The sequence below is a fragment of the Saccostrea echinata genome, unplaced genomic scaffold (assembly GCF_033153115.1).
Source record: "Saccostrea echinata isolate AGI-Se365-2 ecotype Australia unplaced genomic scaffold, CSIRO_AGI_Sech_v1 ptg000054l, whole genome shotgun sequence".
Taxonomy (NCBI): Eukaryota; Metazoa; Mollusca; class Bivalvia; order Ostreida; family Ostreidae; genus Saccostrea; species Saccostrea echinata.
The window spans coordinates 36,688,769-36,703,826 of record NW_026889803.1 but is presented as its reverse complement, the minus strand read 5'-3'; the positions used below and the strand labels follow the sequence as shown (position 1 = coordinate 36,703,826).

General features: G+C 33.5%; 2 protein-coding genes across 3 annotated transcripts in view; one reads left to right on the top strand and one right to left on the bottom strand.

The window, feature by feature from the left end:
* Positions 1-2,272, bottom strand: part of LOC133204570 (protein naked cuticle homolog 2-like) — a 31,099-nt gene extending 28,827 nt beyond the window's left edge. The window contains exons 1-3 of one of the 2 annotated variants that reach the window (XM_061340321.1): positions 2,073-2,272; positions 1,485-1,511; positions 507-619 (exon numbers count right to left, since the gene is read on the bottom strand). In XM_061340321.1, the coding sequence (XP_061196305.1) occupies positions 507-619; positions 1,485-1,511; positions 2,073-2,097 (165 nt within the window). In that variant the 5' untranslated portion in view covers positions 2,098-2,272. The remainder of the gene's footprint in view (positions 1-506; positions 620-1,484; positions 1,512-2,072) is intronic. The other variant, XM_061340322.1, reaches the window with a different exon arrangement.
* An 8,053-nt stretch (positions 2,273-10,325) lies between these two features.
* LOC133206347 (uncharacterized) lies at positions 10,326-11,534 on the top strand. Its single transcript, XM_061342299.1, has 2 exons — positions 10,326-11,009; positions 11,510-11,534. The coding sequence occupies exons 1-2, from the start codon at positions 10,452-10,454 to the stop codon at positions 11,522-11,524; spliced, it is 573 nt and encodes a 190-aa protein (XP_061198283.1). The 5' UTR covers positions 10,326-10,451; the 3' UTR covers positions 11,525-11,534.
* Positions 11,535-15,058: the final 3,524 nt, after the last annotated feature.

Sequence of the window (15,058 nt, the reverse complement as noted above, 5' to 3'; positions counted from 1 at the left end):
TTTATTTTAAGGACCATTCAGCGGAGGATAAAGTCAGATGTACAGGAAATCCAGTGAAGTTTTATTTTCTACTTTCAAATGAGAAAAAAGGATTGGATTCTGGAACAAAATTGGAGCAATGGCACAGCCATACACCACGGCCAGGTGTTGCTTCTTTCTTTTTTTTTCTCTTTCTCTCTGTACACTCGGTAACACAGTCTGCCTTGCCCAAAGGGCACTTTTTATTGTCTCCTTGTTAAAACGGGTCCTTGTTAAAACGGGTCCTATTAGATACATCTCTTAAAAATTGTTTGTTCCTTTTAAAAATCATACCATAAAAATAAAATACATGTCTATCCTCTGAGGATTCAGACCCACTTGTATATGTGGATCCAGGGTAAAAAAAAAAGAAGTATATGAAGAGCATACACCATAACAATGCGAAGGAGATACTGGCTCATTAAACACGAAGGGCTATTTACCAGATACAGGTATGAATGGCTGGGGTATACGTGAAGTACACTCACCGACAGAGAGGTATCTAGATTGTAGTTGGCCAGGTTAAAGCCAGTCTTTGTTTGCTTCAGAATCTGCTCCTCCAAAGCCTTGTTTAACTGACCATTGATAAGAAAGCATTCTGCTGGAAAAGAGAAAAAAATAGGAAGATTTTAAAGATAAAGCTTCCAAGTTTACTATAAAACAAACCACACAGAAGTAACAAAGTAATTATGTTATGTGTATTACATGAGAATGGTGAAGCAATGTGCTAAGCTAAAGGTTAAATTATGATATGTGGTAAGTAGTGCATCATAATGGGCCCCAGGCCCAAAAGCTGACAAGCCTGCATCAATTTAATTTTGTCAGCTCTTCATTTATCTCACTGTCCCGGTGTAGAAACAATTCTAAATGTCTGCATTTGGTGACAAAACATGCCATTCAACACATGCCTCATATTCTGGGAACTTGTAAACAACTCATAAGTTGGATTCTTTCAATTTGTAAACAAGTAGCTTGGATACAAGACAATGTTGATCCATTTGGGATCTATCAGGGCAACATCTTATCTCTTATTGTACAATAACAAAGGGATAAATATGGGATTTCTAAGCTGGTATTGTGAATGGCTTAGATATTGTGAAATTATGAACCAGTCTGGGTCTTCACCTCTCCACATCAGGAAGTTTTTAGATACATGTGGAGTGTGTGCTTCCTTTTACAAACACAGCAGTGGCACAGGGTTATAAGATGATGACCCCACCCCCACCCCATCATCTAATAAAAAAAAATTATGATCATTCATCGACTTTTCTGAAATAAATTTTAAGGAAATGACATTCCAATGATTTAGTATGCAATGAAAATTTTCTACATTTACTTTTAGGATCTGTGCTCCATATCTGGCAATTAAGATAGGTTGCATGCCTTACATGACACTTGATAAAATAGGAGAGATGAGCAAGATACGGCTAGAGGGGTGGAGGGGAGGGGGAGGAGAGCTAACTCACCATCAGGAGGCTCTTTTCCTCTGTATGCTGGTTTGTTTATATCATGCAAAAGAAAATATTAATACATTATGACAACTTTCACATCTAAATTGTCATGCATTTTATATTTTAATATTCTACTCTAATTTGACATGCACAGTACTGCTACTCCTCAAAGATCGAGACATTAATGTCGCACCCTTTTCGTAAAAACAGGTGCCCGTGTTGGACCATTTTGTACCTCTTTCAAGTTTTGCATGCTTATGTCAATTTCTTTAATCAAATTGGTACATGCTCAATTAGTTGAGGTTATTTACCATCACACAACTGATACGATCGACTAATTTTAATTAAAACAGCCGTAGTTTAAGTGGCACATACAGACCGTCCATGATTTCCAATTAACGGATTACAACAAATCGATACACTCAAAGTGAGAAAGTAGTAGTCCTGTTTTAGAAGGACCAACATCATTTAGGCCAATAGTTAACAATGGAAATCGTTCCCCCGAAGTCGCCACGCCGACCAAATATGGACAATGTCCATTACACACTACAACTCGCGCTCGTGACATTTCGGGGGCGCGAAGACCCATGAAGACAGACTTACCGTGTTTACTCGCTTGTTTCCCCATTTCCCATGCACAAACAACACATATGAGTAGTTCACTTTAATCCCAAGTTCACAATCAAAAGTTTTTACGATCAAAATTCCAACTGTAGACGAAGGACTAACTCTAGTGCTAGTACACAGAAAACACACAAACTATTTACGAAAAGCACACTTGACAGAGTTACGAGGGCGGTGCTAGGTCGAATTCATGCCGCTTGACTGACAGTTGGTTTAGTTCATTTTCTGGGAAGGGTGTTGTGGAAATTGGTGTTCGTTTAATTCGGTTTTTTGTCTAATGAATTATCCGTGCATGTTGCCAGTGAGTGCAACTTAAATTAACATATTTGATACAAATCACAAGAAAACTACCTCTTACAAATGAAATGGAGAGGTAAATATTGATTTTTCCAAAAAATCCCGAGGCATATGAAAGAATAACTACATGGAATCGTCGAGATAAAAGTTTTCTTTGATCTTTAAATAACCGTACTTTCCTTTATGGTTATTATACAGAGTGTTAGGTCGGCTGTTGGATGTCTTTGATCTGAAAGATTGAAAAGAAGAAATTTTGATAAAAGTTTGAATAACATTTAACGGCAAGTATATAAAGAATAAATCTATATCTAACAGGCTTTGGACCGCAGAGAGAGAGAGAGAGACTGTTGTGATATATTACTCGTTTACACCTTTTCCATCAGATTGAAAAGAAAAGAAAAAAATTAAGGAATTTCCTTTAAAAGACATTGTGACATTAAGCAGATTCAGGCGCGGATCCAGGAATTTTTTCACGGGGGGGGGGGGGTCCACCCCAGTCAAAAAAATTTCCAACCCCAATAATTTCTTGACAAAAAAAAAAAAAAAAAAAAAAAAACGAAAAACAAAACAAAAGAATAAATACCCTTCCTTATCCAGAAAATTACTTGACAAGCAAAAATAAAAAAAAATCCATTTCCGAAAGATGAAAAAGTCCTATTCGTGGTGGTTATGGTAGGCACAAGTTTTCTAAAGGGGGGGGGGGGGTGTCCAAATTCATTTTTTTATTTGTCCAGTAGAAGATAAGATAATTTTATTATCCAATTTTGGGCTCAGAAGGCATACAAGCTTTTTACAATGAAAAGATAGAAAGTTCTGAATGAGAGGTTACATACACACAGATAAACACGCACACACACATATACATGCATATATATGATATTATAATCCATAAAAGTAACTTTAGGTGCAGCAGTTGGGGTTATCAAACTGCAATTGACATGTGGTCATAAACCTGTATTAACAATATAAACCACAATACAAACATTTTATGTTAACAGTCCATACAATTAAGTAAAATACATACCATACAGTCTGTATATATAAGTATTCAAAATTATCATTTTTGTAAACACACGGCAATATGCCTTTTTTGAAAGCTTTGATAAGATATTCACTTAACGTTAGCTTTTCTAATAATTAGTTTGTCTTCATTAGACATTAACCATGTAAATTTGTCTCTTTTTTTTGTTTTTTGTTTTTTTTTGTTAATAATCTGAAATTTTTGTTAAGCAATGAGCAATGTTTCAGTATATATACTTTTAATACCTCTGCAAATTCCAGAGGGGGTCCGGACTCACCTCCCCTCCCCCTGCCCCCTCTAGATCAGCGCATGAGATTTGGAAAAAAATGAGTAACTTTTTTCTATACTTTACTATGTTATATTATACTATACTTTACTATACTATATTATATCTATATACAAAACAAAACAGTCAAAATTAAATTTTTATGCATTTGTCATTCATTGATCAATTGATAACTTTTACTAGGAGATGGAGCTTCATCTATGAGTGCTAAATTATAACCTATTTTGTTTTTTATAATTCGTATTTACACACGTATATTGCATGCACCTATGCCATGAAATAACGAGTAAATGGGAGAGTCAACAGGGTATAAAGGGATATGGTAAAAGAGGTGGGCAAAGGAGTAGGGAGGGAGTGGATAAACAAGACTGGACACCTTCCAGTCCTTAACCTCCCTCCCCCCAATATGAAAGCTCCAAATCATTTTTATATACATATATGTATAATAATGTAGCATTAAAAATCATGTCTGTATCACATGCGATACAGTTGAATTGTTCTAATAAATATGACATTAGCACAGATAATAGACCGTCTAAAAGATACAAAGAATCTCTCATGGTTTGCGTTTTTATTATCCATTTATCCCCTCGCCAAGGTTCAGGAATAATAACACCTATCTCGTTGATAAAAAAAGTCATATCCAACCACAAACCATGGGAGATCCTATGTACATATGTAACATATGTACATAGGATCTCCCATGGTTTGTGGTTGGATATGACTTTTTTTTATCTCGTTAAAAAAAGTTGGCACGATAAAGAATCCTCACTGCTCAATGGCCCTAAACATATATAGGTGTGAATCTGAAGTCCTTCACCGGTATACGTTCTCTTATGAATGAAAAATTCTCGAGTGAGACAATATACAATCAATATGATCTATATCCACTGTATAATGAAAAAGTTCAAGATAACTAACAGAGATCGATCTCAAAATAAATAAATAAAATAAATAAATAAAAATTAAAAATAAACAATACAAAATAAACAGCTAGACCATGAAACGCGGACTTCCGGAAATTAGGTGGGATCAGGTGCCTAGAAGGAGTAAGCATCCCCTGTTGACCGGTCACACCCTCCATGTATTGATCAGGTGAACGGAACATTCCGTAGTCAAATTTAGTATAAACACAAAGGCCTAACAATTTGTATGAAACACGTCAGTCAAAATACGACCCAATCAAAGGTTACACTGTATATTTTGTTGACATGGTCATTGTAACGACAATGAAAATTACGAATTGCTGACTTTAAACGAGGTTGTTGAAAGCCAGCCTCGGTTTAAAAATTGTACTCGGAGCATGTTCTTTAGTATCGAATAAGTTGGGAGACGTAAACACCACATGCAGGTGTTAGCGGAATGTTACTACACAATTTAGGAAAGTTGACGATGGAAAAGCTGAAATCATCTCGTTTGACATACAATTTTGTTTTTAGTTGGCCCTTATCGTCTATAGTCAGTAAAACGTCTAAATACCTGCAGATGTGGCAGACTCTTCTTCTGTTTTTTTTTTAATTTTAAGTTCACTGGGATAGATCGAGTCAACATATAAATAGAAGAAATTATTGTTAATTGATAAAACGTCGTCGGTATATATCTAAATATCGAGTTGAAGACCACAGTAAGTGTTTTCTTCTTCTCATGTAGAAGTCTTAAAATAAATTCGGCTTCATAAGAATACAAAAACAAGTCAGCTAATAAAGAGCACTATTAGTGCCCATCGAAATTCCAAAAGTTTGTTAAAAGACCACCGGGTCTCCGAAGACTACAAAAATGTCAAAAAGGAACTCCAGCATCCTTTTGATATCAACTTCAAAGTAAATTTGTGTAGAATCAGAAGACTTCATTTTTAACAAAGTAATTTTGTCGATGACCAATCACAAGATACGAAAATTTCCGAGTTCTATTTTATTGAAGAAGCAGTTGTCTGTGATATCCAAAAAGCCTAGTTTTTAATGAAGTATGAAGATAACGAACAGTATTCAATCTCGAAATTCCAATGAAACGATACAAATTTGAAGCAGAGCAAACACAGACCTCAAAATTTAGAGGTGGGATCAGGTGCCATGGAAGAGTGAGCATCCCCTGCCGGCTGGTCACACCCGCCGTGTGCCTTGTCATGATCGGAAGAAAAACCCGGAAAATTCCGTAGAAAGTTCAGTGTATATATAAAATACAGGGCTACTTTCTTGAAACATAAGCGATATTTGGGCGAGGGTAAGAAAACGTGATAGAGGGCGAGGCTTGCCGAGTCCTCTATCACGTTTTCGACCCGAGCCCAAATATCGCTTATATTTCAAGACAGTATCCATGTATTTTGTTTATCCTGCAATATATTTTTTATATCAGACCTCCAAAACGAGCTATTTTTAATCGATTTAGGTACATCTTTTCAGTTGAAACTAAGACTCCACGGCAATGTGTATGACGTCACAATGCTTTTAGAACGTCCGAATACATGCACGAGGCTTTAATTATTAGGGCATTGACCGAATAAAGCTTTGGTTTATTAGGATACCTTTACTAGGTCAATCCAAGGGGTAGATGCAGGATAAAAATAATGGCCTAACAATTAGTATGAAAAACGTCAGTCAGTATTTGACTCAATGATAGGTTGTATGTGCTGACAAACTTGCGAAATGATAACTTCAAACGAGACTGTTGATATTCTTGTTTCATCAACTTGTTTGTTAATAGCTTGCCTCGTTTAAGAAATTGTTCATACGTAGAGCATACTCGTGCCTATCGAATCACGCAGCTGAGACATAAATTTATAGTGCGGAATAGTTGTATAAAGTGTAGAAACGTCGTTCGTTTTGATGTTATAAAGGAGTAAATATGTGATAATACAAAATATATAATTTGTAAATAAAATAATAACATTTAAAACATTTAAATTATATTTAAGACATCTAAGAAAAGTTATAGTCAAGGAAGAATGCTACACAAAAAAAAATTAATGGATCTTTAAGACATAAAAGGTGCATGCGTGTGTTCATGTCAGGGATGCAACAATATATGATAATCTTTAAGAAACAAGTCACAAATAGGAAAAATATAATGCCCAATCAAATTTTAAAAAGAAATTGAAATGAAAATTTGAAACTTAAGAAAGATTGCTATTTTCAAATTTGAACCAACCCCGATTGAAATTAAACATATCCCGATCAAAGTCGATGCAAAATTCATAATTACTAAATCGTGTCACTATCTTAACATAGAATGCGGAAGGTACCAAGGCAAAAGTAGAGAGGATAGATTATGCGATGTTTGTAATACACGTGAAATAGAAGACGAATTCCATTTCATTCTTCAATGCCCTAGATATCTAAATTTAAGAAAAAAAATATATAAATGAATATTATTACAAATCGCCAAGTACTTTTAAATTAATCCAATTGTTGGGTACCAACCGCATATCTACTTTAGTTGGTTTAGGGAAATATATTCATTATGCTCTAATATTACGCAACGAAGATCAATCAGGTTAACCTAATTTCTATCTATGTAAGGTTTATATTTTCAGATGTCTGTACATTAAAACATCATTGCTATACATTGTATTATAACTTTGAATTATGTATTGTGCTGCTTATTGTATTGTACTTAATTTGTTCAATATATACTATTGTATACTATAAATGAGTGGAACTGTGGGACTGAGGAACACTTGACCAGGGGTTTCACCCCCCTATTTAGGCTCACTGAGAGTCTTAAATTTTGTAATATATCTTATTATATGTTATTTTTGTAAACTGATGGGCTGTATTGCCCAAAGTTATATCCTGAATAAACTAATTAGAAATCACTGCCTATCTCATGCAGTTTCTACTGAGGTGTCCATTATATTGCTAAGTTAAATTATTTTTGAAAACCATCAGGGGCGGATTTAGGATTTTTTATTTGTTTTTCCGGGGGGGGGGGGGGGGTTCAGACTCGTGAATTTTTTACAAGGGGAAGGAGAGGGGTCGAGGAAGAGAAAACACTTTCCTACGCCAATTGTCTTGAAATACCTGACTCTCCTTACCGTTTTAAAGTTTCTTCGAGGGGTCCAAGGCCATTTTTTTTTTGGTTACTTTTACATTGAAATATAATAACTTTGAAAAGTCCACAACCTCCTCCCCAAACCCAAACCTCTAGATCCACCCTTGAACCATAACACATTTCAATTAAACTAGTATTCTTGTGAAATTGTTATATATTTCAATTTTCTATAATTCTGGTTCGAGGTTGAATTTTGATCGGGATTTGTCCAAATTTGAAAATTAACATTTTTTCTTAAATTTCGCAATTATATTCCAATTTATTTAAAAAAATACAATAGCCTGACATTTCTTTTCTTTACATAATTATCTATTTTCTCGGAGATTTCATCCATAGATTAAAAAATATTAATAAATTATATTTTTTCAATTCATAGATTATATTTCATTAAAAAATACAAAGGTCTCCTTACTCTTCTTGTCATGTTTTATTAGATATTTATATTAGGTATTTATTAATTATAACAGGAAACTTTAAAATCTGAAGCATCTTATTTGCAAATAAAACATTTTTTTTTGTTTACATTTTCTTTGAATAAATAAATAAATAAATAAATAAATAAATAAATAAATAAATAAATAAATAAATAAATAAATCAATCAATCAATCAATCAATCAATCAATCAATCATATAAAATAATTAGGACTGAGGTAATATCAATCTTTCCATGCTGAGACCATATTTTAAAAGATTCATTAAATGAGATTTTGGTTGAACATACAACCTTGTGAAAAAATAACTCAAAAAAAAAAAAAAAAAATTGGGCATGGATTGGTATATATTTATCAGGGATGGCAATTTGTAACCGGTTAACCGGTTAATCAGTCGGAATGATGGTAATGGGCTAGGAAATCTGTAATCGGTTAGTGGGAAAAAATGAAAAAATGTGTAAATTTCCTTAAAATTTAATATGCAATATTAAAAAAAACTATGAATGTTGATAAGTTATAACGTTTTCTCATATACATGTATTTAGATATAATTTATTAAGGCTCTTCGGACTGAGGTGTTGGGATAATTGGTCAATTTGTGAAGTGTTAATTGCTGTTTAAACACCACATCGTTACCCAGCCTGCCCTATATTTCTTTAATGATAATAATTAAATTACCGTTGAGTATTGTCAACTGATTACATTGTGTATCTTTTGCAGTTATTTGCCAAATTATATTTTCATGCAAACATTGTAAATTAAGTAATAGTGTAAACTTAGTTTCTAATTATGGTGACAATGCAGAATGACCGTGTGTAATGTCTGGGCCCCGGGGTCGTCAGAAAGTGACCAATGTCCCTGATACATGTATCTCATAGATGTTTTATGGTTTTCCTTTCGAAATTGAATTAAAATACGTAAGGTATACAGATTAAGCATAAACATAATGCCTTTTTTTTTTTTTAAATTTATATATCAATTTATTGCGATGTCGGAGGGAAGGGGTATGAATAGTGTTAATTAAAAAAAAAAACATGTCCAGAAATGTATATTTTGTAACGATCAACCGGTTAATCGGTCGGAACGTTTTTTTCAATTTGACAATTCTGTATTCGATTGCCATCCCTAATAATTATACATCCCGCTTTTCAAGCGGGGGTATATATTGATGGGGGTGTCCGTCCGTCCGTCCGTCTATCCATCCATTACTCATACATCTCCTATCCGCAACAAATATTTTCACAGAATCTTTATTACACAGTACCATCGTGCACAGCCTAATTTTACTTTTTGACTAGACACATGTTTCAGGTTTTCCATAGCAAAACATGGACACTGCCATTCTTTCTATAATATTGGAAGTACCCATCTCTTATCCGCAAATCCTCCTTTACCACTGAATTTAATGATACTTTCACAGAATCTTTATTACATAGTCCCATTGTGCATCTCCTACTTTATGGTTTGATCGGACATAGCAAAAAATGGACTTTATCATCATAGTTGGGAGCGGGGATATAATTTTGTGAGCCCAGTGCTTATCTGATTAATTGACACAAATAATTAATTCCTAAACTATGCGAAAATTTAAGTAATTCTTTGGTCTTCAAAATTGAGACTGTGTGTCATTTTCTTTATAACTCGATACAAATTTTCACACATTTTCTGACATTTTTAGAAAATCTGACATGATTTCTAATTTTACTCTGGCAAAAATTATTCAAGTTATCTATCTGAACTCAAGTCTACTAAACCTATTCTGATTTCTGAAAAAAAAAGTTTGTGTTATTTACCCTTAACACTAAGCCAGTCAGTCTTAATCTTTATGAAAACGGGGGGGGGGGGGGGGGCTTTGTTTTATTTTAAGTATACATGTTGAAGACGAATCGGTATCCGTTTTAGGTTCTTAGTATTAGAATTTACCAAATTTGGACAGATGACATTAACATACCTAACATTTTTCATATATTTATGTAAGTGAAACTTTAACGTAGCAAATTTGCCCAAGAAGTTGAAAGCGATTCTTTTTGGTAAAAGGAAGAATTAGTAATATTATAAAAAAAAGTGTAATCCGGAACAATTGGGAGTCGGAAATCATAAGTTCTTGGATCTATCATTTTACGTAACATTGTTGACATATTTATGTATGTGTGAATATATTTCAATGTTTAAACCGTGCCTGACAAGTATAAAGCGATTCTATGAGGAATATTAATAGAAAACCGAGAGAGTCGGGATTCAGCACTACTAGGTTTACCGCCTGCCAGAAATAGTTATGGCGGCGGCCAGTCCACCATGTCGAGTATGTAACCATTTACTATCCCCTAAACGCCGAAGAAGCATCTTTGGTAACACATTTGGCGTAATCAGTCAGTTAACCGAAGTTTTAGGATACACTCCAAGCTCAAGTGACTGCTTATCAAAGTATGTTTGCGATTATTGTTTTGTAAGATTGAGCAAGTTAGCCAAGGTCGATTACGATATCGAGCATTATCTTGATGCACTTAAGAAAAAGAGACTCAGCCTTATCAACGATCTCAGATCCCGATCCCAACAGGAGTCAGGTCCTACTCTCCGTAGCCTACAGTCTGTTGCAAATAGTTATGGAACTGTTCAGACGGGACAACCTTGCCCTACTGTTCTGAAACCAGAAGTGATCGAAAAATCTTCAAACTGTAGGAGAGTTAGAAAGTCCAGGAAGTTTCACTCTACAGTGTATAAGAAAATTGCACCAAAGCAACAAACTGACACTACAATAATAGAACCAGAAAAAAGCACAAAGGTCGTAGAGGTCAAAGTTAATTTTACTCTGTTCTCACCTGATCAGATAAAAGTGAGTGAATATATAATAAAATTAATTTGTGAAGTAATATATACATACTTGTATCTGTATCATCTGTCCGAGTCTCAGGTACATGTAATAGGGGTTACATGGAACAGTTTTTTTTTCACTTATTTATACTATATTTTACATATGGTTAATGCAATATCCTATTGTGGGTCCCACAACAAAAAAGTCATTTTTATTAATCTTATGTATACCTTAATTTGGTCACAAAAGGAGGGAGGCCTGCACCTCCTAAATCTGCCAGTGGGAATAACCATTTACCGGAGAAAAATGCTGGAGATTGCTCTAAAAATTCAATTGTTTGAGATATATTTTACTCCGTTTTCCTTTCATGTCTAACCCACAACCCACACCCCACTAAAACATAATCTCAGGTTTACCCCCTGGTTGCTACAAAGATACTTGTAAAAAATGGACCATTATTGTTATCTACTTTGAACTTATTTAATATTGGAAAAAGCTTGATCTTTAATATTCTTTTGCAGGAAGAGTTGAATTAAACCCATGGACGTTCACAGGCCCTTTAGCTATTATAATGATTTGAAACAAATTTGAATTTTTACTCTATGCATGGTAAGACTAGTCTACATACTTGAATTTGAAAAAAAAATGAAATGATGCTTCAGATAAAAATGTGTAGAAATGTAAGAGAATTTTGCAATTTATTATTTTTAAAGCATTTGGACATTTATTTTTACTCTGTCTTTGTCCCAAAGGGCATGATTTGAGCAATCTTGAATTTAAGCTACTTTCAATTGACTGATTTGGTCCAATATTTAAAAAAAAATCTTTTTTTTGTTTTTAAATAAAAACACATTCTTGCAATAGGTTTATCATTTTTTACCCTCTTTCAGGACATCCATTTAATATAATCTTGATTCTGTTTGTTGGTTTGTTATATAGGGACCTATGGTAAAAGATTCATCAGCAATTTTTTCGGTGCAGTGATTCAGACAGATGCTGGACATCCTTTTAAAGAATTTCCGTTTTACTTCATGTAAATAACTGAAATTGTGGTCTTATGTTTATTTTCTTAAACATTGTATTAAAATCAGAGTACATTACTGTACTTTATATAAACTACAGAGAGAAGACTTTTACATGCCATTGAACACCTAATTTGTGATAAATGAACTGATACATATATTCATTGTTACAAACTATGTTTTATTAAATGCTCCTAAAAGATGTGTTTTCTAAATCTTTTTTTCCCTCCTAATTTTGCACTCTGTGATATGATTACAAGGAAATCACCCTTGCAAACTTTCAAGTGAAGTTTATGTGCAATTGTGGTTAATAGCTTTTTATAGCAATACCTGATATGCAAATTTCCATATTCACATGGTCTTAAAAACCCTATAAATTGAAATAAGTAAATATGGTTAAATGAGTTGAGATATAAATATCAGCTAGTACTTTAGAGTGGAGAAACCATCAGTTGTTTTGCTGCAGTACATGTATATATGAATGATGTCCACGACAATTTCTCAAAATCTGCTGTTCTGTCTGTAAGGAAAAAAATACTGTAAAATCTAGAGAAGATATTACCAATACTGTAAAATCTAGAGAAAATTATCAATACTGTAAAATCTCCTAGAGAAGATTATTAATACTGTAAAATTCTCCAAGAAAAGATTATCAATACGGTAAAATCTAGAGAAGATTGCCAATACTGTAAAAATCTCCCAAAGAAGATTACCAATACTGTAAAAATAAAATCTCCCAGAGAAGATTACCAACACTGTAAAATCTCCCAGAGAATATTACCAATACTGTAAAATCTCCCAGAAAAGATTGCCAATACTGTAAAATCACAAAATTTTATGGGGTCAAATTTTTGTGGTTTGAGGAAAAACAATGGGTTCGTGGGGATTAGATTTCGTGGATTAAGTGTTTGCTGAGTAGTTGTGTATATGAAATTTTACATTTACTGGCGGGCATGAATTCATGGGTCTTTTCATACCTCGAAAACAACGAAAATAAACCCCAACGAAAATTAGTGGTTTCACAGTAAGTGCATGTATATATTACTAATCTAAGCTAATGAGAATCTTTATTCTGAAAAAAATTCTTACATACGTTAACGCTCAAATGAAGTGTTATTTGATCAAATGGAATTCATTCAGACAAATACATAAAACAAGAGAGACATGTAATCTAACGTAAGGCGCGATGTTAGTGCCATTTTACAATTTAAATACCACACCTTTAAAACCCATGGGTGATTTTAAAAACAATACTCGTAATATGGGTGAATTTGGTATAAATCAATAAGTTACAAATAGAACTTCTTGATTCCAGTCAGAAAATAACATTTAAATAGATTATTTGCAAAATATAGAAATTTACATGCAGCGCAAATTAAAGATATTTTAAGCGTGTAACGCGTTAGGTTCTTATGCAGGGATCGCACATTTTTCTTTGGTATACTGTATTCAAAAGTGATTCTCACAAAACAAGAACAATCCATGTCGTTTGTGAATTCGTTAACAATTCTGCATTTAATGGTGGCAAGAAAAAGAAAGCGATAGTTTTTATGGAAAAAAGAATCTGTAACGCAAATAATTAAAAACATGCATATGAATATAAACATTTATAATTTACTCAATTACAAGAAACTATAAGTAAAAACAAATATCAAAATAATGTACTTTTCTTATAGATTTGAAATATTTCATTAAGATTGATATCAGTCTGCATGATTTGAACATGTTCTATGACAGCTGCTTTTTTTTTTTTTTTTTTTTAAACTCGTTAATTTACTTACCTTGTCATTGGTCATTTACAAAATTATTTTGTTAAAAAAAAACATTCAGATTGTACACACAACTTTTCTGGAGTTGATATTAAAAAGATGCTTGGGTTTCTGATTGACAATATCTATGTGGTTTTTGGAGACCAGGTCTTCCAACAATCTGTTCGAATTTCCATGATTACCAATTGTGCCCCGTTGTTAGCAGGCCTATTTTTGTATTCACATGACGCAGAATTTATTCAAAATCTTATACAGAGGAAAAGAAATCTCTTGCTGTGGCTTTCAACTCGACATTTAGATATATCGACGACGTGTTATGAATTAGCAAATTATTTCTATTCATATGTCGACACGATATATCCAAGTGAGTTTGAAATAAAAGATACCACAGAGTCTGATACATCTGTTTCATATTAGGATATTTTACTAGAAAAAGACGTTAATGGTAATCTAACAACATAACTTGATGATAAACCTGATGACTTCAACTTTTCTATCGTCAACTTCCCTTACTTATGCAGCAATATACCTTTATCACCTGCATTTGTGGTGTATATCTCTCTTCGATACGCAAGAGCATGCTCTACGTAAGAAATCGTAAGCGGTAGCGTATCAGAACAGCTGATTTTAATCAGAAGTGGAACAATTTCTAAAACGAGATAACCTATTGACAAACAAGTTGGTGAAACAAGAATATCAACAGTCTCGTTTAAAGTCATCATTTCTTAAGTTCTATGGTCGATACAATGACCTTGTCATCAAATACAATCTATCATTAAGTCATGCTGACCGACGTTTTTTCATACTAATTGTTAGGCCATTGTTTACACACTCAATTGTCGACGGATATTTCCGTTATTTCCCGATCATGACAAGGAACACACGGCGGGTGTGACCGGTCGGCAGTGGATGCTCACTCTTCCATGGCACTTGATTCCACCTCTGATGTTTTAGGAGGTCCGTGTTTGTTCTGCTCCCGATTTGTATTGTTTTAATGGACTTTGAGCTTGAATATTGTTCGTTATCTCCATATTTCATTTTAGTGAATAGATGGATTACAAATTCAACAAAAATATCCAGGGTCTAAAATGATGTGCAAAGATAAGATCCGACTATATTTCGAGGGATAAAATTCTATTTTTTTTTTTATCGATTACAAAATTAATTATATGTTCATAATGTGCTAATCCAAACGTTCAGAATAGATGTTCGTTTGATAAATTTACTCATCTCGTCATCATTAAGCTTGATTGAGTTCTTAAGGCCAAGGCTATGAGTT

What these genes read in the sequence shown, in the direction of transcription:
- LOC133206347 (XM_061342299.1), top strand. Translation starts at nt 10,452, where the DNA reads ATGGCGGCGGCCAGTCCACCATGTCGAGTATGTAACCATTTACTATCC.